General features: G+C 35.6%; 1 protein-coding gene across 2 annotated transcripts in view; it reads left to right on the forward strand.

The window, feature by feature from the left end:
- Window positions 1-4,275: 4,275 nt before the first annotated feature.
- The window catches only part of LOC149794561 (uncharacterized), a 30,701-nt gene continuing 10,235 nt past the window's right edge, over window positions 4,276-24,741 (forward strand). Inside the window, exons 1-6 of one of the 2 annotated variants that reach the window (XM_089968835.1) lie at window positions 4,276-4,374; window positions 9,282-9,337; window positions 13,809-14,039; window positions 14,854-14,928; window positions 15,899-16,003; window positions 21,887-21,975. In XM_089968835.1, the coding sequence (XP_089824961.1) occupies window positions 9,287-9,337; window positions 13,809-14,039; window positions 14,854-14,928; window positions 15,899-16,003; window positions 21,887-21,975 (551 nt within the window). In that variant the 5' untranslated portion in view covers window positions 4,276-4,374; window positions 9,282-9,286. The remainder of the gene's footprint in view (window positions 4,375-9,281; window positions 9,338-13,808; window positions 14,040-14,853; window positions 14,929-15,898; window positions 16,004-21,886; window positions 21,976-24,741) is intronic. The other variant, XM_089968836.1, reaches the window with a different exon arrangement.

Genomic DNA, 24,741 nt, shown 5'->3' on the forward strand with positions numbered 1-24,741 from the left:
GCATGCTTGGGAATACCCTGCTTAAGTGGTGCTCTACAGTCTCGTATTTGCATATGGTTAGATTTTACGGAATAAGAACTTGTTTTTCTAACTGCTTACAATAGATAATTAAAAAAGACCTTGTTTATCTCGGGCACCGTTGACATAACCGTTAATTTCTTTTATTTTGGTGTATGATTGATTCGTGTAGTGTGGCATTTTGCGTATACATCATGTCCTTACTCTTATTTTGGTGTATGCCTGATTCTTTTAGTGTGGGTTTTTGCTCATGTCCTTACCTCAGATGTGTATGATTGATTCGTGTACATGTAGTTTGGGTTTTTGCTTATACAGCATGTCCTTACCTTTATTTTGGTGTATGATTGATTCGCGTAGTGTGGGTTTTTGCGCATGTCATTACCTCAGATGTGTATGATTGATTCGTGTACATGTAGTTTGGGGTTTTGCTTATACAGCATGTCCTTACCTTTATTTTGGTGTATGATTGATTCGCGTAGTGTGGGTTTTGCGTATACGGCATGTCCTTACCTTTATTTTGATTCGTGTAATGTGGGTTTTTGTATATACAGCCTGTCCGTACCTTTATTTTGGTGTATGTTTGATTCGTGTAATGTGGGGTTTTGCGTATACAGCATGTCCTTAGTGTGGGTTTTTGCGTATACAGCATGTCCTTACCTCAGATGTGCATCTATCAGAACACCGTTGCTTGAGCATGGTCCTTTTCCACTTCCTGAACTTAAGAGGTACATTGTCAAATAAGAACCTATTAAGTCTTTATTAGTGTTTGGACATGTGGAGGTGGCTAATGGGGATACATTTATAACTACACATTATTTGGTCATTCGTGGTGCAGTTTCTGTGTTTATACGGTGGTTTTTACATTTTAATATTTCCTGGATTATTCTTACAGTTTTGCCTTGTAGGTATTCGCAGCTTTAATACATACTATTGCATCAGAAAATTGTGCAACTTTGTGAGGGCATTCATCTTGATGAATACTACACACTTCTCAAAATGTAGACCAGTTGGCCGATATTTTGACTGACCAACTGTGGCTAAATATTATTTGATAAGATTTCCATGCGACATGAATATCGGGAAAATGTCTGGAGAAATAACAGATTTCATCCTGGCCGGGAAAAATCAATGAATTTAGTAAATATTGATTAAATTCGGGACAAAAAACGAGAATTTTCAGCCACCACTTGATCACCCCCTCCCAAACCTCCCAACCCCACGCAAGTTAGTCGTAGCAGGGAAGATCAGGAGTTAAATTTATTGAGTTCGTTCCGGAACTTTTAATGTTCAGAACTCTTTAGTCAGTGGAGATAGAACTGTTGTATGGCTCTTTTAGCTGCTTCTCCTAAGTATATTTATATAGCCAATCCTTATACTTGGAAGATTGGTTATGTCAAGTAAACGCGTTGCATCTTAGTCAAGGAAAATGATGCTGCTTTGTCGATTATCATAGATTCCATGGAATTTACTGAAGTTCCGCTCTCCCCCTCCACGTGTTCTATAAGCCCAAGTGTTCATCGTATGAGGGTTACACCCCTGGAGTATGAGGTCAACAACATACGTCCCATGCGTTGGTTGCTGGTACTCAGAAATCTGCCTGTACTCGCACACACCCTAATCGAATATTGGGTAAGTCACATTTCCGACGAAAAGGTTCGCAGCCAAAACAAAATAGCCAGCCCCCAACGAATCCACACAACACAGGAAACCGAAACATTGGAAAGCCAAGGGCGAGGCAAGGAAGTCTGCTTTCCCTTTCCCCTTTCCCACACAGGCTTGGGCGTCCGAGGTGGGGTGCTTCGTCCTTAGGGACACCTCGTCTCTCCTGAATTGCATTGTTTTTTAACAATGCCTGTGCTTGGCGCAAGAAAAGAATTTCCGGATATCCCGACCAAAGAGGATGATGGTGGTTAGCGAAAGTTATAATGTGCGCCCAGCTGATCCTTTCGCATCCTGACCATAGTCAGTACACAGGTGATTTTGTCAGTGTGACGGTTGAAGAATGCCTTTGCAGTCAACAATAAGGAAAACTTGGTGTCGTTGGCGTGATCTGATTTGTCCATCAAGAACATCATCGACGTGCCTGCTCTGTGGGTGTGGCCATCGTTATAACGAGCAAGGCCTACAATGGTCAGTTTTATCAGGACAAGCTTAAACTTCGTTGTCGAAGGGAACATTAGCACTGTTGTCAGCACCATAACGCCGTTATTGACCAGTGCCACTTTTTACGCTGAAGGGCAGTCTGTAACATCGGCTTTTCAGTTTAGTTAAGACTTCTGTTAAGACTTCGGAAGGGAATAATAAATGTAACTCAGTACGGTATTTTTCATTCGCGCGGATAGTACCTCAGGTTTCTGATGCGGCGGTCGTCGTGGAAAGGAGTCCCCATACCGATGATTTAGTCCTAAACATCCTGGAAGAATGCCATTCCACACTCTTGTGTTTCGAGAGCTAGCTTTGCTTGATAGATGTTTCACTTGCACTTGTACAACCATCTTTAATTAAGTTTGCCCCACACTCAAATGGCAAGAGGAGACGGTCTGATTCCATGACCGTATTTGTGATGTTTGCATCTCGAGCATTGCGTACTTCGTGCGCCGCAACCGCTTGTAGCCGTCATCGAGTCAGTTCATCTATTCTAACGAGGAAGGTAATATTTTAGTTGGCCACTGCATTATCTCCATTTCGGTTCGGCAGCGCTGTGCGTCTGTGTGTGTGTGGGGGGGGGGGGTAGGGGTGGGTGTAGGTGAATATAGCTATAGCTGCGGTACCATATCCTCTAATTCCGTTGATATGGGTTGAAATGTGAATGGGGTGGGTGGGGACCAGCCGCAACGATATTGATAAATGGAGAAGTAACGTTGATTTCGAAAAGAGTATGTTGGTTTACTTCCGCTCGATTATCAAAGCCATAAAGCCATGTCCTCAAGAGGGTGTAGTTGGGTATGCATGAAGGAAAAGCATCTCTTTGCAATTCTAAAAAATACACAGTTGTAGGTTTCAACAGTAGAAAAAGAAGACGTTCTCTTAAACCTGACTAAAAATAAATAATAAAAGCAAGTACAGAGCTTGTTTTTAAATGATATGAGGTTATAACATGTTAGTGATCTAAATAAAGTTTATCAGGATAGTTATCAGGAACGTTTTGGGTTCGATCCTCGAGTGTAGTCTTCAGCGGCAAGTTCCATTCCAAAATTAAAACTTTAGAAAGTAATTTTCTCCTCTATTTGAAAACAACTGGGTTCTATATATGAGAATATTTTTTAAATAGTGCTTGATCTTTAAATTACATTGCACAATTTTCGATTAATTTTTCGGTGCTTACATGTGCTAGTATTGACCCTGCAGGATGTGTGTATGCGCATGTGTTCGTTTATTTTTTGTATTTCCTTTTCTATATCCTTTGTATGCCATCCTAAAGATTCTTATTATTTTTATGTTTTTTTTTTCTATATCCGTTGTACGCCATCCGAAAGATTCTTATTTGTATGTCCTTTTCTATATCCGTTGTATGCCATCGGATCGATTCTCGCTTCTTTCATATAAAAGATAAATGTATCTCTCTGACATGTATGTCTGCACCTATGTATGTATGTATGTATGTATGTATGTATGTATGTAAAGACAACACATCTATTATTACGAAACAAAATTAAATCATGTTAAATGACAGTTCCAAATGGAATCGATAAAATATTGAGGAATAAAATGAGTTCCATATAATGTAGTAATGTTGGTATAAAATTCAAAACTCGGTAGTTGGATAAATATCTTGGAAGTCTAGGCGGACATTGAAAGATACGTCAGCATTCATATCCAGTGATAAAGAATTGGTATGAAAGTGTGCACAGTATGATGATACGCATTGTCACGACTCGTTCAATTGTTTACACGATTTTTTTTCTCGTGAAAAATCTATCTTATTGCTAGGACGTGACAACTTCCTTAAAATGTTTACTCATGTCTATCATTAAGCACATTCGTTTTGGAAATGCTGCAGTCTAGCCTGTCGAAGATGGCTTCCGTTAAAGAGCAGTATTTCGTCTATGTCTATCAGGTTTGTAGTCTAGAACAAAGGAATGTTTCTCGCCACGAATCGATTTAACATTGTGAAAAGTGAACGGCATTCTTGAGGGTCACATTGCAGACCACGTGCAACCATATGTATCTTGTATCACTAACAACGAGAATAGTAAATGTAACTCAGTAGACCAAGACAATAAAGTCAAACTATAAAATAGTCCGAGTCAATGATTATTTAGTCATCGGAGAAGACCGATGTGCTCGTCACCGATTAGTAAAATAAGGATCGCAACTGTAATATTACGGTAAGAAGGGTGACTTTCAACATACTAAGTACGTATCGTTATCTTTAAGTGTATATTTATCTATGTAGACAGACATATAAAAGTGTACATTTCTTTGTAGATTATTACAAGAATAATGAATCTCAATTGTAGTACTGTGTAATAATTTCATTTGTAATTACTTTTTAGTGACGTCATGCTAATTTAAATGAGTGCACTATATCATGAATTAATTTTATATCTTTATGATTTGAAACTATAAGGTCTTGAATCTTAACGTTTTATGCGTTTGAAAAACTGCATTCTCTCTATATAAATAAACAGCTTTAACATGAAAACAAACTATTTCTTTAAAATTCTATGACATGGTTGCATAATAGGAACATAACACAATCTGATCTCAATAGTTCGTTTTAATATGATATAAAATTAAAGAAAAATCTTTATTCCAAAATATTTTTAAAGTTTTTAAACATCGTGATGGAAAATTATTTATTGTGCCTGCTATTTCATAGCCTTTCAATATATACTTTTATACCATTATCTGGTTAAAGAGAAATTCTTTGAAGTCTTCAGACATCCTCAAGCCTGAAAAACATAACCATTCCTACCTTAAAAACAATATTAGTTCAAATGTTTGTATGCACTGTGGCGAATTTACTATTGTTCACATACTGCGGTGTATAAAATATGCCTGCAATATGTGACGACATAAAAGTAAAGTGATCTATGTTTCAGAATATATACTTCTTACATTGCTGTTAAAGGTAATTTGTTTTGCACTTTTTTATAATTATTTTGACATTACTAGAAATGACATTGTAAGTCACACAGATGCCACAAAATGGATTGCGTGAAACAGTGGGGTTTCGATGCAGTATCAAAGATATGTTAACGCGCATCTTCTATTTCGAAAAAAAAAATCATTTGATGGGATTAGGTAGCTTGCTCTAATATCGTCCACTCATTCCAGCCAGAATCCTTTCTCTCACCGTCAAACTATAGTAAATGAAGGTTTGAACTGAAACAGACGAGCTGTATTCGGTCGAATTTAGATGTACTGGACGGAAATCGTTTTTCATATCAAAGCTGTACAAATATTGATTTACATACTTGTCTAGGACAAGTGATTTTTGAACAGTTACATTCCCTGACAAATGTTATATTTGTCCCATTGTTGTCCGGCATGAGGGATTTTGTATATAAAAAAAGATTGCAAATGAAATCATTGTAATATAAGTTAATATGGACAGCTAGAACACGTGTTCTCTTATTCATCATGTTAATGTACATTTCTCTCTTGCTACTCTACAATTAAATGAACAGCAAGAGAATGTTATTTTATTTATCATTCTATTCTAAATTCATCACTTGCTACCCTAGAGATAAAATGACTTACCAGAATCACTACAGGTAAATAGCAGCTCAAATTGACTGGTCATGTATGTCTCATACATTACCAATTGACAGGTCAGACATGTATCATACTGATAACATTGACATGTATTATATTCATATCGTTGGCTGGTCAGATCTGTCTCATACTCATATCATCAGCTGGTCAGACATGTCTCATGCGCAAATCATTGACTAGTCTGATATGCATAATATTCATGTAATTGACTGGCCAGACACGTATCATACTCATATCTTTGACTGGTCAGATCTGTCTCATACTCATATCATCGGCTGGTCAGACATGTCTCTTACACAAATCATTGACTGGTCTGACATGCATAATATTCATGTAATGGACTGGCCAGACATGTGTCATACTCATATCTTTGACTGGTCAGATCTGTCTCATTCTCATATCATCAGCTGGTCAGACATGTCTCATACGCAAATCATTGACTGGTCTGGTATGCATAATATTCATGTAATTGACTGGCCAGATATGTATCATACTCATATCTTTGACTGGTCAGTTCTGTCTTATACTCATATCATCGGCTGGTCAGATATGTCTCATACACAAATCATTGACTGGTCTGACATGCATAATTTTCATGTAATTGACTGGCCAGACATGTATCATACTCATATCTTTGACTGGTCAGATCTGTTTCATACTCATATCATCGGCTGGTCAGACATGTCTCACACAGATCATTGACTGGTCTGACATGCATAATATTCATGTAATTGACTGGCCAGACATGTATCATACTCATATCTTTGACTGGTCAGCTCTGTCTCATAATCATATCATCGGCTGGTCAGACATGTCTCTTACACAAATCATTGACTGGTCTGATATGCATAATATTCATGTAACTGACTGGCAAGACATTTATCATACTCATATCATTGACTGCTCAGATATGTCTCATGCACGAACCATTGAGTAGGCAGAGTTGTATCATACATATCTCATTGACCGGTCAGACATGTGTCATATACATATAATTCGCTGGTCAGTCATGTATAATACTCATATATCTGGCTGGTCAGACATGTCTTAATCACATATCATTGATTGGTCAGACATGCATAATACACATGTCATTGATTGGTCATATATGACTCATGTACATCTCACTGACTGTTCAGACATGTCTTAACAAGTGTAATACTCATATCATTGACTGGTCAGATATGACTCATGTACATCTCAATGACTGTTCAGACATGTCTTAACATGTATAATAATCATATCATTGACTGGTTCGACATGGTTCATACTCATATCATTGACTGGTAAGATATGTCTCATAAACACGTCACTGACTGGACAGACATGTATAATACTGTAATCAATGATGGGTCAGACAAGTACAATACTCGTATCCATGACGGGTCAGATATGTCTCATACGCATCCCATTGACTGCTCAGTTATGTATAATACTCATATCATAGATTGGGCAGACATGTATAATACTTATGCCATTGACTGGTCAGATATGTTTCGTAAACATATTATTGATTGGTCACGTATATAAGCATATCAGTGGCTGGTCAGACATGTATAATAATCATGACATTGACTGGTGAGACATGCATCGTACTCGTATCATTGACTGGTCGGACATGTACACTACTCATATCATTGACTGCCCATAAATGTATACTACTCATATCATTGACTGGTCTCATATTTCTCATACACATATCATTGACTTGTCAGACATATATATTACACATATCACTGACTGGTCAGACCTGTATAATAGTCATATGGTTGACTGGTGGGATATTATCATAATCGTATCATTTACTTTTTAGACATATATAACATTCTTACCATTGGCTTGTTAGATATGTCTCATACACATATCATTGGCTGGTCAGACATGTATAATACTCGTATCATTGGCTGGTCAGATACGTATAATACTCGTATCATTAACTGGTCAGACATGTATAATACTCATATCATTGAATGGTTAGATATGTATCATAAACAATGTTCGAAATTTAAAGTAACATACAAATTATTTCAAATGTGCAACGCGTCTTAAGTGTTTTGCATGTTATATTTTCAACACTGTTTTGACACGATATTGTAGACATGACGAAAAAATGGTATTTTACATTGTCTTACTGACATGTTGCCTATAGCAACCAAAGTATGTAAATATATCGTCATGTTTACATAACCATAATAACAAATTGCAATCGGTAACTCGTTTTATTAACGTAAACGACGTCACTTTGGTCACACATGCAATACAAATACCTATACATATCGATAGCATCTTACTGCGTCTGTACTTTTACATCTTTTGGTCACGTGCATATCTTCCTTTGAGTTTTGATTACTTTAAACTGCAACTGAGAACACTTTGCCACATTACTGCCATGACACTACAGGTTCAGACAGGTTCTACAGATTATACCGAGAAACACGTCTGCTTAGAAGTGAATACCGGGTAGCAGGTCAATGTATTGGCCATGTTTCTATTATCGACAATTGTGCTACGACGTGTTAAACGGACCGACCCAGTTAGTTGTCCGTAAAGGATCTCAGTGTAATCATTTGGCCCTTCGCCAGCACTGCGATAACTTAGCAGGCATGTATTGTTGTTGCTCGAACTAAATTCTTGCTGCAAAGATATAGTCCGATTTAACACTTGGACCTATAATGAACGTCGTGCGATCCAATTTGTACAGCTCTGCTTAAACTGAAATAACGCCCGACTGTATTTGAGTATTTCAGTTATATTAAAGTACTTTCGCTCAAGTATAGATTTTATAAGATGCTAAAAATTTTAAAATTTGTGTTCATATTGCGCGAGGACAAGTTGGCGCCATATTTATTCACGCTAAAGAATAAGAGACAAAACTCAAAACAGGCTATTAGTCCAAAACTTTAGACCTTCGTAAACTGTAACGTGTTTAAAGCTATAAACACAGCAATGTGAAAGCATATATTTTATTCATGTGATCAGTGATGTCCTCTAACAATCTTTTAACCTCTCCTACAGGCTAAATGTCATGTGATTATTGATACCCTCTAACAGTTCTCAAACTTCCATTACAGATTACAGTGATCAGTCCTTTAACAGCATGGATACGTAAAAAAACCCAACTAACTATATTTAGGCATGATATCCCATTCCTCAGGTTTTGCAACTATTACTGTGGAGATAATGGGCAACCACTAAAAAATCCTAACATTAATACTTTAGTGTTTATTGTCGGTGATATTTACATTGGGAAAATATCGCTAATAATGTAGATAAACCAACTACAAAACATTGTGTGATCAAGATTTGCATGTCCATTCAAATTGCCATTTCAAATTTCAATTTTGGATATATATCGTGTTATATCGTTTTGTTGCAGTGGATTAAATGGATTTCAATTTGTAGCCGATAGAACGTTTCGAAATATGAAAAAGGTTTCTGAATTATTTTGATGCTTTTTCCCAATTAATTTTAGTGTCAGTATCCTATGATGGTGAAGTGAATTGTATTAATTTCTTTGCTCGCTTATTTATTTACTCTTTCAGTTACGATGGGTTATGTAAAGGCTGTAGTAATGCTAACTGCAAGCATTGGCTTGTTTGTAAGTATATTCCTATAATCGATCAATGAATCTATATATTTATCTATCACTACTTGTATGTATACCAAACTGTAGCATGAACATCTTTTAGTACAACCACATCCTAACATAACAAATTAAAATACAAACAGATTTTCAAAACAATTATATATATATATATATATATATATATATATATATATATATATATATATATATATATATATATATATATATATATATATATATGTATGTATGTATCGTTCGTTGGACAACAAAATTTTCGCTTTTTATTACAATAATGACGACAAAATGGGGAAGACGTTCAACAAGATGTTCTAAACATAGAATACTCTCTTTAAAAAAGACATAGAAATCACCATGCTGACACATCCAGGCTTTGATTCTGCCAAGTGTCCAGCACAGACATCTTCCTGATAGATATAATCTCCAAACTTTGGTTTCGAGGACCAAGTTGTACTAAATTTAATTTTTTGCCAAAGTCTATTACCGAATGAAATCTTGTTCCTTTGGAGAATAGGAACAATATATATTTGTATTCCTATAAGTTGTGCTTATACTATAAGTTAGAAAAGTATATCGTAGCCAATTATTTTCAAGTTAAGAGAGTAACACAAAAATAGATAAAGATTAAGTGAGTAACACAAAATTAGATAATTATTATATGCTTTTTTGTGTCCGTTAACTTTACATTGTCAGAATTGTTCAATGTGTTACGATACTGAACACCTTCATACTGCACGCACGTGTACGACATGCGTGCCTAAAATAACGTATATGTATTAGGAACTACTTTATAAACAGTCCATGTACACTCATGTAGTAGACAATTTAGGTTTTTTGGTTCATTAGATTTGTTTGTGAATGAATTAAGAAAGCTGTTTCGTCCATTTAAAAGTAGAGATGATAACGTTAATGATGTGGACGAGTTTTCTTTGTCAGAAACGAAACTTTCAAACAAGCACATTAACATGCATGATATTCGCAATGTCAACAACAAACGCGAGACGCAGTAAATGAAAATACCTGTCTGATCATTGAAAATACCGTTCTGATCATTGTAACAGTTAGTTGTCAGTAATATTCGTATCTTTTCGCAAATAGAATGATTCAGACTATGACCAGTGATCTCTGAGGTCTATAAAACATATAGCATAGAAAAGCATATTGAAGCCAACGCTATCGCATATTTATCAGAAACGTACCATTTTGCAAGTCTTTCAAATACTAGATTCGAGAAAAATGCAACTGAAGATTTTGGTAGAAAACTAAAAACCTCCACGAAAAGTATTATTTCCGCTGGTTAAATGGACTGTCGCACAATAGTTGTTTTGAGATTTTCCCAGTGTAAATATTTTGATACAGTCTTAGGATAGCGATAGTATGCACACACTGTATGATACATGTCCTAGATGGCGTCACTCCAACAGCGAGATACAATTGACAGGGCATACACATGTCTTCTTTAGCTGGTAATAAGAATGGTAATAACTATACTTATATTTATGCATCATGAGTTTCCTCAAAATGTACTTTCTTAGTTAGTACTGCAAATCCGAATGACATGTCCTGCAAAACCTGATGCACACCGAAACTGTAATGGAATTTTGAGGACATATCCATCTGAAATCCATTTTCCTTACTACTCTGAAATGACCCAATAATCCAGCCAAACATAATCAGAAAAGCAGAATTTAGTTGGATCAACATAAAAACAAAATCAATTCATTGACAAAATGGAAAAGTTGTTGCAATGGCATTCATTCACAAAACGACCCTAAATTTCAATTTTAAGTAGACCAAAATGACAATTGTTTTTTAAAACTACTGTCGAGCGCGACGTAGTTCAACGGTCTTTGGGCGGTGCTATGTGCGCATTGATATTGTTATTTTGTATTGATGAATCTACGGCTGTGTATTTATTTTGGAATACAGCATAAATTCAATTACGTTGTTTCTTGTAGTGTATTTTTTAGAACTAAGCCTTAGGTAGAATAAGAAAATGAGTGTAAAATAAAAATGTTACTGCATTTGTGTGGGAAAATATGAACTCGCTTTCTCGGACGAATAATGAATTCCGAAAGATCGTACAGTATTAATCAGAGAAAAACTCGATATATATAAGTTACTGTTGGGTAACCCCTTTCGTCAATCAGATTATATATGTAAAGAAAATGTATATTAAAGAGAGATCTCGAAAAAAGCTTAAGTTTCTTCCTCAGTCCTCTATATCTTTGGATATGATCTTATTTTGTCTATGATGACAATTTAAATGAATGACTTTTGAATCAAACCAATAAATTAATTAAGATCGAAAGTAAAACTATTAAGAACTTAACATAAAAAAATACGCACCGATTGCACTTGTTGTACTTGACTAATTTAAGCACATAAAGGGAAGAAGTCACGATATAAGTTTATTAATAAAACAATATCTCGTCAGAAAATTAACCATACAGATAAAAAGATACAAACGCAGAAAACCCTGAAACATATAATAAGATATTGTGACACCTGCAACAAATACAAAACAAATTACAAACTACTAAATAAACAAACAAACAAGCAAAAATACACAAAATACTCCAAATACAGGATTACTGTTACTTGGAATATGCAAAGGGAGAAGTAACAATTAGGATCCCACCTGGATTATGATAATATCATTATAAATTAAACTGATTTAATTAGAGGTTGTGTATTGTTCTATTAATAGATAGATGATTACACTTGTTACCACTGCTTAAGAGCTTCTCGGTGGACTTCATTGGTTGATAGGCAAATAAAAAATCTTCATACTGCATGCCTACGATCGTTTTCATTTTTAAGCCGCTGTCTAATGTATATTTTGAAAAGGGTTTGACCAGCTTAAAGTTTCGCCAAAAATAATACCAAGATTTTTTTAAATCAGATCTCATAAAATGTAACAGCTGCAATTCGATACAAAATTCAATAAAAGAAAAATAAATAAATGAACGAATAACAAAACACAGAATGGATCCATCGACATAGATGCAACTAGGTAACCAACAACCCCAGTAAACATTTAGACGTTACGCCTAATGAAAATTGAGCTATCAAGTCTATACTTTTATCACCTTTCTCTTCGTCTCTGATTTATTATGTATCTATCATCATATTTTGTCTTTCGTATCCATATTAGAACCACTGACGTCACGTTTACCTGTAGACTTTGTACATGCCCATGCTATTTTGTAACTGTCGAAATTCAACCGGGTAAAGACACGGTATCAGTTTCTCCCCACCTGCAACACCCGACACAAGAACAATAGTGGCTAATGCTGAGTCTTGATAGCTGTATATGAACCTTAAATGGGAAAATAACTCATATTACTCAGATAAGGGATTGACACCGATATTTTAATTGTAATTTGAAATGTAATACTTCTCGTCAATTTCGGGTATAGTATTCAATTTGAATGTACCTTCCACGTCGTCAATCGCTTACCAAAATGAATTTCCACGTAAAGATATATAAATAAACACAATATTTTGATTGGCCTGTCATAACTAACTTTATTTGCACCGCCAACTAAACAGTATACATTTTGAAGACACGAATAAACTATGTCAGATTCTTTTGTCGTCCATTCATAGTTGGTTATTATGTAAAGTCATTTATACATTAGAAGTGACTCGTGTATTCAATATTATGAATAAATTAAAGAATGCCATTCTTCTGACTGCGGATTTTATTTATAGGTCATTGCTTTCGTGTCTCTGGAATTTTTGTACTTACCTGCATTAAATGTTATAATAAGGAAACAAAGAAAATGTCTCAAGACGTATTCATTCAAAGATTGTTAGTCACAACAGAATATACAAGTGAAGTGAATACACACATGCATACATACATACATACATACATACAGACAGACAGACAGACACACGCACACGCATGCATGCATGCATACATACATACATACATACATACCTACTGAATTACCTAACTACCTGCATGCATGCATGCATACATACATACATACATACATACATACATACACGCATACATGCATGCATACATACATACATACATACATACATACTGAATTATGGTAATCTCAGTAGAGTCAGCGAAGACTATTAAGAACGTCGCGGATTATATTCCGTTGCTTGCGACATTGATGGAGATAGTCGCAGCTTGTAACCTAAGTTTATTTTTATTTCCTGCTTTTAGCATTTGATTTTTATGCCGTTATTACCTGTTCTAGCCTTTCCGTTGACCACCACCACCACCGTTACCATATGCATCCTTCTACCAACATTACCTGTAATAGCACCACCATCGTCAGCAAATTAATATCAGTAGAAGAAGAGGTAACAGAAGCAAAATAACAGACAATATACCATCATGACCTTCATTGTCCTTTCTGTTACCACTTCTTTAATTTTTATTGTTATTGTTATTATTATTATTATTATTATTATTATTATTATTATTATCTTACAGGCAGTGGGCATCACTCTGGTGACACTGGGTGGTTTACTTCGATCACAGAGCGGGTTGTTGTCAGACAATGTGTTGTATTTGCTGAATAGCATCTCATATAACAACATTTATGTCGGGATAAATCTTCTTGCTATGTCTTACGGCAGTCTCATCATCGGCGGTCTGCTGATAATCAGTTCCATCGCTGGTTGTTCTGGAGGTTACAAGAGAGTAAAATGGATTCTGATTATAGTATGTACCATTGATGTTTATAAAATACCTCTGTAAAATATATATTGTGATTGTGTGTATCTGTACGCGAGCGGGTGTGTGAGTGTATGTATGAGAGAGAGAGAGAGAGAGAGATGAATACGTATGCGAGCTAAAATGAGCTAATATATTAATCGCCCTTTTTTTCTACGAATTACAGTCAAACTAACTGCTGTGTCTTTTGATCGATCAGCCACCGAAGAAGATGCAATCATTTGTGATATGTGTTGATATAGAATGTTAAACTTCTGACGAGCTTATCGCTTTAAGATTTTCACACATGATCACTTTGTCTTCTATTCGTAACAAAAAGAAAACAAACAATAATAAACGTCTGAGCGCAAGCAGCGTTTTTCCTAGTGCATCCATGTGGAGGAATAATTGAGACATTATTAGTTCATCTTGGGTCGAAATATATTCTCTTGTCACGGACTCACGAGAGTCTAATGGAAATATGAATATGCTTATCTATGTTCATTAAAAGGCATACATTGTTAAAGTTTTAAAATGAAACCGTATTTTTAAAAAAACTAACCAACAAACGAACTAACAAGCCCAAAAATAGAAATCAAAGCAACAAAAGACACCAATCCAAACAAACAAATCCGCAATAACAACAAAAATAAATCAAAAGGAACAGAGTCAGCAAAATACTGTTTGCGTTGAAAATTTAATGCTAAGATTTCTTACAAAAGTGTAGCTTAAAATAATTGACTTTTTGGATTGATTGCCTTATGGGTTGATATGCTGTTGATTCATTGATTGATTCATAAAATGATTAATGCATTCATTGCAGGTTGTTATAATCAATGTCCTGTTGATGCTGTCGCAGTTCTGTCTACTTGGGATCACAGTGTCTTTGTACGGCAAGGTAGGAGCTTCCTCGCATATGTTCCACCTTTGCTTGGTGTGCCAAGGTATATCGGCGAGACTAAAAATGTGTTAAAACCATAGATGTTAAAAACGTTAAAATTAAAACAACCCCGTAAAAAACGCATTTTTTTCTCAATAAATAAAAAACGAAAAAAAAAAAAAAACGTTCCAGTAGTTTTAGGCAACACAGAAATCAATATTTTACTTATTTACACGCTACATACCAGTTTTAAAGTTTCAGTGATACAAATATGAAAAAATGTCAAAAGTTTTAAACCGTAGTCCAGATAACATTAATAACTTAGCAATGTGTGTTCCAAAAAAGGGACTGCAAAAGGTTAAACACAGCGTCGTCTTCCAATGTATACACGCCTGGCCTACACTACCAGATATCAGCACTATGTTGTAGCATGTTTACGTAAAGTGTCGTAGGCTAGCATCATAGATTCATTATTGATCGATATTTGTTATCTAGAGTATGACAGAGGACCGCCTGTATGGCCGATGATAAAATAAAATGGAAGTACCAAATATAAAAAATGCAGAAAAAAACCAAAAAAAATAAAATAATAAAAAACGTAAAAAAATGCGTTTTTTTAGGTAAAATAAAAAACGAAAAAAACAAAACGTTTTTATCATCGATGGTTAAAACGTACGGAAACAAATAACAAATATTCTTTTTTCCATTGTCTGGTATTTATTTATGGTCATGGTAGTTCCTGACTTTGATGCATATTCTTTCTAAATATTTAGACTTCGTAATAAACATTAGACCATGTACCGAGTAAAACAAATGAAAAGAGTACAGGCATAACAATTTGTCAACAATACAATAATGAAAATTAAATATAGCCAAATGTATGAAAGCTTGCACGTCCGTATTAAAATAGCAAGAAAGAGATATTTTACATGTGCTATAAAATATTGACGAACACATACTTGTCACCATCTTTCTTTTGCATTGTAAGATGAACGAGTGGTTCAAAGGGCAGTTGATAACGCTTTTCAAAACCTACGACGGACCTTTTTCCAGCAGTGCTATTTCTTTGGGCTTCAACTACATGTTCATGGAGGTGAGTAACCGTAATATTTCGTTGCTCGAATGTGCAAGGTGGATATTGTTGCTCTGGTCCATTCAATATATCCCTCCGCTCATTTAACATGGTCAGGCTTTATATTTAGGTCAGTATCTTAGATCTTGCTAGCCCTGGAGTATTAGAACTTATCATTTATAATTGGTTAACATGACTGGAATGTATTGTTGTAGTAACTTTGATTATGCTTTGTATTTAGAGTGAGCTGCTTGTGTATCTTGAGTGAGCAAATATGTATATCTGCATTAGACGCAATTTAAAGTACAATTTGAAGATCTCGCAAAACTTTAAAATGACAATTTTAAGCGATTCAGAAGAACATGCGGTGATGGAAGCATGTTTGATATATATGAAGAGATGAGCACAACACCTTGATATCAAAAGTAATTAACAATGACGTACATTTTATTCATTAGTAATTTCAGTTAGGTTTTGCGTTTTGGGTGAGTTGTTCGTATGTTTTATACCATGCTGAACAGATTCACAGAACACTTTGATTATGGCCTACTGTCAGAAAGCCAGTGTGGTTTCAGAAAGGAGAGAGGCACCATCGACATGATCCTTGCTGCCAGGCAGTTGCAAGAAAAATGTCTTGAACAAAATGTCCAGCTATACACCACCTTCGTGGACCTGACTAAGGCATTCGACACTGTCAGCCGGGAATGACTTTGGAAGATCATGGCCCAGTTTGGATGTCCAGAAGTCTTCACTGAAATGTTAAGACAGTTTCATGATGGCATGCTTGCCAGAGTCCAGGACCAGGGTAATTATTCCAAACCCTTTGCAGTTACGAATGGTGTGAAACAAGGATGCGTCTTAGTCCGCTCTCTCTTCAGCCTCATGTTCTCCGCAACGTTGATGGATGCTTTCAAGGAGAGCGATGTTGGAGTAGGTCTCAGATACCGTCTGGATGGGAAGTTGTTCAACCTGAGGAGGCTCCAAGCCAAAACCAAAGTCCAAGTTGAGAACATTCGCGACCTGCTGTTTGCAGATGACTGTACCCTCAACAACAGCACGGAGGCAGCCATGCAACAGAACATGGACCTTTTTTCCACAGCGTACTCCAACTTCGGACTCAGCATCTCTACCAGCAAGACCGAGGTTCTGCATCAGCCAACTCCTGAAGAAGATTACCTGGAACCATCCATCACTGTCAATGGCCATAAGCTCAAAAATGTAGACAGGTTCACATACCTCGGCAGCACCCTCTCACAAGCAGTCCACATAGACGATGAGGTCAACACTAGGATTGCCAAAGCCAGCATAGCGTTTGGTAGACTCCGCTCAAATGTCTGGGATAGGAGAGGCATCAAGCTTGCCACCAAACTCAAAGTCTACGCAGCGGTTGTTCTCCCCACCCTCGTTTATGCTTGCGAGATATGGACTGTGTATAGCGGTCATGTTAAAAAACTGAACCACTTCCATATGAGCTCCCTGGGGAAACTACTGAAAATCAGATGGCAGGACAAGGTACCAAACACAGAGGTGCCCACTAAGGCCGGCATGACAAGCATCCACACCATGCTGTGCAAGGCACAACTCCGATGGGCTGACCATGTTGTCCGCATGCCGGTAGAACGCCTTCCTAAGAAGGTCTTTTATGGAGAGCTACAACAAGGCAAAAGATCTCACGGTGGTAAAAAAAAAGAAAAAAAAGAAAAGAGATACAAGGACACCCTCAAGGCTTCACTGAAGAACCTAGACATTGATCCTGATACCTGGAAGAGTGTCGCTGGTAACCGATCTGCTTGGCGCAGTCAAGTCAACGCTGGTGCGGAAGCCTTTGAGCAGAAAAGACTGGTGGACGCAGCTGAAAAACGTGATCTGCGCAAATCCAGGAACATCAGTTCCGCAACTCCCGGCCAGCAACCTGCACATCCATGTCTCCACTGCAACAGACTTTTCCAGGCCCGGATCGGACTGATCAGCCATCTCCGGACCCACCCCCAGTGAATCAATGACATTAAATGGTCCTCATCGACACCGATGGACGAACATCATCATCACCATCAAATATACAAAATTTCTGATAGGCCAAACTTAAAGTACTATTCGAAGATCTCTCAAGCATTATAAGGTCACTCTAGAACGCTTCCAAGATAAAAGAAGGAGAACAAAAGAAACCAACAGACGTTACGTCAGAAACAGAACAAGGCAACTCAATACAGGACGTAGCTATGTTTGAATCAACTACAATAATTTCAAAATGTGCAAGAAACCTGAAGTTATTTATGATTATGTAAGAGTTGTCGAAACGCTGCACATGTCTGAAAATAAAAGTTCCCATTTTCGAAGGATGTTTTGCTTGCGCTTTGATAACTCCTAAAGAAAGTGAGTCAGATTTATTATATGCTTTGGATGTTCTATACGTTTTTAACTGTCAGATAAGCAACAGTATTCAAGGAATCATCGCTTAGATCCGAAAGGTACAGCTGCTCGCACAAATACCTTTCTAGCATGGGAACAAAATAAACGGAATAAAACAGGCAGACAGACATTAATGGCATGAAAGCATACGAAAGTGTAACGATATATTCATATATCTGTATTATAGTTCTTGATACCTTATCAAAATATTCCAGGGTTCAAAAAGAAAAAATCACAAAGATCAGACTACATTCTAGAAGTTTTCTGAGAATACTTCAAGGAGCGAAAATCTGAAACAATACATTTTGATGAGGTAAATGGTTCAAAAGATAGCATTAAGCATTTGTAATCAAGGAAAATACTTTTATTCTTATTCAGACAAACATTATCTGTACATGGAACCTGGAAATATTTCCCTAAATATGCAATAAGATGTTAAAGATAATGTATGGATCCAGTAACACTTATCTCACGTAAATAAACATGACTCAAGTTAAAATGATGAGTGCAGATTTAAAGAATAGATGTATATTTTCTGTTATTGACAACTTATATATTCGGAACTCTTAAATTCATAAATGGCTAACCAATAATAATTACAAGTTAATATTTGCAAAAGGCTACCTTTCTAACTTTACAAAGGAAATATTCAAAATGTGGCATTATTGATGTCAGTAGTAAATGCATCTTACTAGTGTCTTGAAGGTAAAGTTGCTTTTACAAATATCAATCAGCTCTGAAATTAAATTAAGCGAGACAAATAAAAGACCAATATAATTCAAGGTATATCACAAGCAAGCTAAAAGACCCAAAAGTAACATTAACTACACCAATCTCGTCTCTGAGACTGTGTACATGATTCATATAATGACAGTATAGGCAACCAAGCTCCATAGACATTGACACAATGATTATGATATTGAAACCGCTTTCAAATTGCATTTAGCTATGCATTTTGTCTGCCAATAATATTTATTAGGTTCAGTTTTGAACGAACCAATAAAACCTTAAATTACAAAGCATAACCTCAAAGTGACCACCATTAGTTGAGATGTGAACAAATTTGTATCTTTCCTTTTTGTTTTAATCAATAAATCCGCCTTTAAGTGGATCTATTTATCCAAGATCCCTAGTAGATTGCTTGACTATGCTATTTCAAATCTGATTCCATTTGTGTTGTAAAAGTATAGCACGTAGTCTTCAGTTGACAAATGATATAACGTTTCATGACATTTCTGTTCATCTGTTTTTAAACCACTAAGTATGCACCCTCTGTCCATTTTAGTACTAATTGATAAGTTCTGCAATGGATTTTGTTTGGATAGTTTGAAAACCGTGTCTTATTAGGCTTGGTTCACTTAAATACTTCGTAATATTTTCGATTGACAGCGTTTATTCAAAGTCACCTCTTGTGTAGTCCCTAGGATATTATAACACTCTTATGTTTCAAAATCATCGCCTTTAGTTATTTCATTAGTCAAAAATGCATAAATCGCAGTTGGATGAAAGAATATGATTCCTTAAGTCAAATATAGACCAATTTCTCCTAGGACTTATGCTTGATATATCAGTTCTCTATAGGGAGTACGAAAAATAAAGAAACTGCAAAAAAACATACAGAGATATAACCGTTGAAACATAGTCTGAAAATGAGTTTAATAAAATAGAAAATATAAAACGCCAAAAGGCCTAAAAAACACGTGTAAATGCAAGAGCTGAAAAATCTTAAAATCGTTGTTAGATATCCTGACATTTACAATGATATCATTAATCAGCAGGTTTCTTCCAATGAACTACTTGATCTAGATTGCGAAAAGACTTGGTAATGACCGTATGATATCTAGTAAAATTAGATCTTTATCCTGATACTTGTCATTTAAACTTGATCAATGTTAAATATATTGTGTAACTATTGTCCTAAAAGCCTTCCTGTAAACGTTGCTGCTTGGTAACAATGTTATAGAATTTGATGCCGTATGACCACTTTATTGTGGTGACTGTAAAATGTTTAATAAAGCTTCTTTCTTTAGCGGGGGGTGGGTGTTGGGTTTATTTAATGTCGATGGTGTTGCTCTCTTTCTTTCTTTGGGAAACAGTGATGCATGTTTCTCGTACTTAATGCATTGAACTGATATATATATATATATGTATATATATATATATATATATATATATATATATATATATATATATATATATATATATATATATATATATATATATATATATATATATATATATCTATATCTCCGTCAATGATACTACGCTGATTTTTTTTCTCAGCTTTGCTTATGCTTGAGTTTTAAGTCTTCACTGGACATTTTACATATTTGAAACAAACTGAGTACATGTCTATGTGGTACACTGGCGGTCTGTACTGTCAGCCAAATCTGTATATAAACCTCATATGACCACTTACTTCCTACATACATATAATATTCAATCTTCATTACTTTCACACATCTCTTTCGCATTTTCTCTTATTTCCATTACAAACTGGGAAAGCAAAATGTAAAAACAATAAGCTGTTCACCTTTATTCCGTTCATTAAGTCCTATGGTACACTTTTCTGTATTTTTACTACTTACTGAATTACAGTCTTTGCCGGCGGTCGCTTCGAAATCTGAATATTTAGTCTAATTGCATCTTTACAGAGCCAAATTGTGAAATATTTTGAGCAATGGCTTTCTTTAAGTATAGCTCACGTTATTTATAAATTCATACAAATCTTAATTGTTACCACTGTAAAATCTGTATTCATTTGAATAAGTCTAAATGGAACCTCTAAGTGTTTTAAAACTGTGTGTCATCCTGTTTTGCAGGTGGACCTGCACTGTAACATCACTGAAAAGTGGCGCCGAAATTTGTATCTGCCAGCTGTATCTGTGCTAATGTACAACATAACAGTGGTTAAGCTATTGGCCTAATGTTTCGTACTATATGGTACCGTTAATATCACAGTATCACTGAAGTGGCCCAGCAATGATCACGTATCCGCAATGTCCAAATATGTTCCTTGTCAAAAATTAACCTATCCTCGATTGAGATGTTTGTGATACGAGTGGTCTCAAAACTGAAGCGAGATTACTAGTATATTATTTCTATTTGGCACGTGCGTGTGCTCAAACGTTTGTTGACTCATTACTTTGGTCTGTAGGTATTACGGTTAGTGCTTCAGATTGTACTCATAGCGTCCGTTGTGTCAAAGTAAATTCTAACTGAACAGCAATAGCGCTCTCTATCTTCGTAACGTCGTTCATTTTAAACTCTGTCGAAGTCAACTGATGCAGTGCCACAGTATTTGTCAGCTGAATTCAGATACCACTCATGGTACTCTTGAATTCAGTTATCGCATTATTTGTTGTTAGGCCCTTGGTGAGTGAAAATAAAGAATACCTTACATAATGCATCAACATTATATATTATATATATCAATACATAAACATTTCTATCATAGTGAGGCCTATATTTAATTACAATTTAATTCTGCTTCAGGGCAGATGCTGTGGCATAAATCCCCAGTACAGTAATGGAGCAACCAACAACGACTTTAACACTTTTTCTACTACGTGGTATAGCTCTAGGTAAGTTACAATGTATAAACTTTGATTTATGCATCCACCAATCAATTCTTCCTGCATAGAAACCCTTATTTATCCTATCTCCCTACGTATTTATCTAACCATTTATATATAAATTTGTCAATCTATCCTCCTATAGTACTACTACTACTACTACTACCACTACTGCTACTAATAATAATAATAGTAATTATAATTAGCATGAAAGAAATATGAAATATGTAAGGAAATATGGAATATATAAAGTCAATGTTTCTGATTGGACTGTAGGCTGGTATTCTCTTCTAATATGAAATTATATTCGTGATGCAAACAGTGGAAGGCAATCGCATTTACTGTACGATAAATTCTACTTTGAGATCGAGAAGATCCTAGTATAAAAATGCAAATTAAAACAAATGATTTATAGTTTGCATTTTGTAGTGTAAATTAATGCTTCAATAATTTTTGGAGTTTTCTGAAGCAATTGATATAAAATATAATAAAAAGTTCTTATCTTGATATTTAATTTCTAAGACAAGTACCGACGTCTCTTGGGACAATTACATGTTATGTTCGGCCTCGTCTGCACACATACACACACACACACACACACACACGTTTTGGATGGGCAGTAAAATTTTGCCGGGTAGCGGGTTCGGTTACCCTGCAGGCAACTTGCCATCTGGGTCGGATTTTACAGCGTCTGGTTTCTCCACCCACAATTTATTTGTTTACCCCACCGTTCTCTCTCATCCTTATTTTTGTCAACTGTAAAACAACATTTATATTATTTATTTTATTAATGGGGGGGGGGGGGGGCAGGCGACAAGATCAAATTATTGTCTTAAAGGTCGATTGGGCCGAGTCTAATGGGGAGTACGAAACACGGCTGGGTCCGGGTGTCAGGGCAGTAATTGCAGATTACGACATATAAACGTGTAACCTAATTGTATAATGGGTAAAGGGACGTTATGGACGAAAGGAATTCTCTTCGTTTCAGCTACACCGTGTGTATGTTTAATCCAGAGGCGTAGCTATGATATTTTGCGCCCGGGGACGAACTATAAAATTGGCGCCCCAGCCCCCTCCCCGTTTAATCACATTTTTGAATATTACCCTTGTTTACTTATTATAATGTAACGTTGTAAGCCTCATTTTGGCGCCCCTGTACCTTGGCGCCCGGGGACATATGTACCCCCCTGCCCCCCCCCCCCCAGCTACGCCTCTGGTTTAAACTGCTACATTTATAAACGTGTTTGTACAAAACTTGAAGTGCTATAATGCCAGCAGATACCACGTTTTCAAGGTGATATATAGGACTTCTCATGGTATTAATAAAACTATAGAACGATGAACGAGTCTTAAAACAGCTTGAATCTAATATATATATATATATATATATATATATATATATATATATATATATATATATATATATATATATATATATTGTTTCTTGTTTTAAATAGTACCCGATTTGGGAGCGACAGAATCGAAAGCACACATTTAAAATACACGTAGAAAAAAAAAAGAAAAAAAACGCCGCACGACTTCTAGTTTTCTCCACACGAACGGTCTATATATTTTTGATAAATATTGCGTTTATCAGAAATGAAAAGTAATTGAATTTTTAATATCATGGTGTTTCCAGATGTTTGCGGTGGTATTTGAATCAGTAACGTTAGCCCTCTAGAGAAGAAGAACCTTATAGGGGTTACAAATATATGCATATACAAATAAGTTGCTGTAGATGTACAATTCTGGTTCTTTTAGTAGATAATAAGCAAAATCGGACCTTTTCTCTAACTAAAAAAGATTTTCATTGGGAAATTAAACACATATGTTGCCGGGTGTGTGTAGAGCTTTTGATTATATTGGTGGAGTGTTTTACACATTGGTTGAGATTTGTGCAAATAAATCTATTGATGTATACATTTAAGTGCTTACTATTTATAGAGTACTTATTGTCACCAATTTAATATTTCCTGGATCTGGTTTTAAAAATTATGTTTCAGATTTGATACTTAGGATTCTATCACCTTGCAGATTCTAACAGATTGTAATGAAACTCGTTACTTTTGATCTCATCAATTATTTAACAAGATTTGTTTTGGAATTTCATAGTTTGCATTTTAATAATAATAATAATAATCATAATAATAATAATAATAATAATAATAATAATAATATTGATGACTATGCATAGCGCCTAATCTTTAGAATCTCTAAGCGCTTTACAAAATTAGACAACACCTATAACATAAAAAACATAATGATATGATTACAAAAAACAAACTCCATGAAATTAGAAAACATAAAAAGATGCTGAAAATATTTAAGGTAGGAAACATTATTAGGTCTTTAAGTTTGTTCTTGCAGTCGAAATAAGTGAGCTTTAAGAGCACTCTTGAATGGGATCACTGTGTCTTTGTGTCTAATGTCAGTGGACAATTCATTCCACGTTGCTGGGCCCTGGTATGCAAAACAACTTTGTCAATATAACTTCATTTTCATAGTGGGAATACTGAGTATACGATTGTCAGAAGAGGAGCATAAGTATCTTGCTGGTGTGTACACATGGGTCGGGCGGATAGGTATGTTTGACTGGAGTCCGTCAGTGAAATGTAGCTCAGAGAAAAAAAATTGTGTTTGATTCAGGATCGAATGGAAAGACAGTTTAGGGCACAGAGCAGCGGGGAGGTGTGCTCTGATTGTGGTACTCTAAGTATGATCCGAGCAGATGTGTTTTGAACGTTTTGAAGTTTCTGGAGTAGATATTGAGATGAA

This window comes from Sinohyriopsis cumingii, chromosome 8 (genome assembly GCF_028554795.1).
Source record: "Sinohyriopsis cumingii isolate HCF-2022 chromosome 8, ASM2855479v2, whole genome shotgun sequence".
Lineage (NCBI taxonomy): Eukaryota > Metazoa > Mollusca > Bivalvia > Unionida > Unionidae > Sinohyriopsis > Sinohyriopsis cumingii.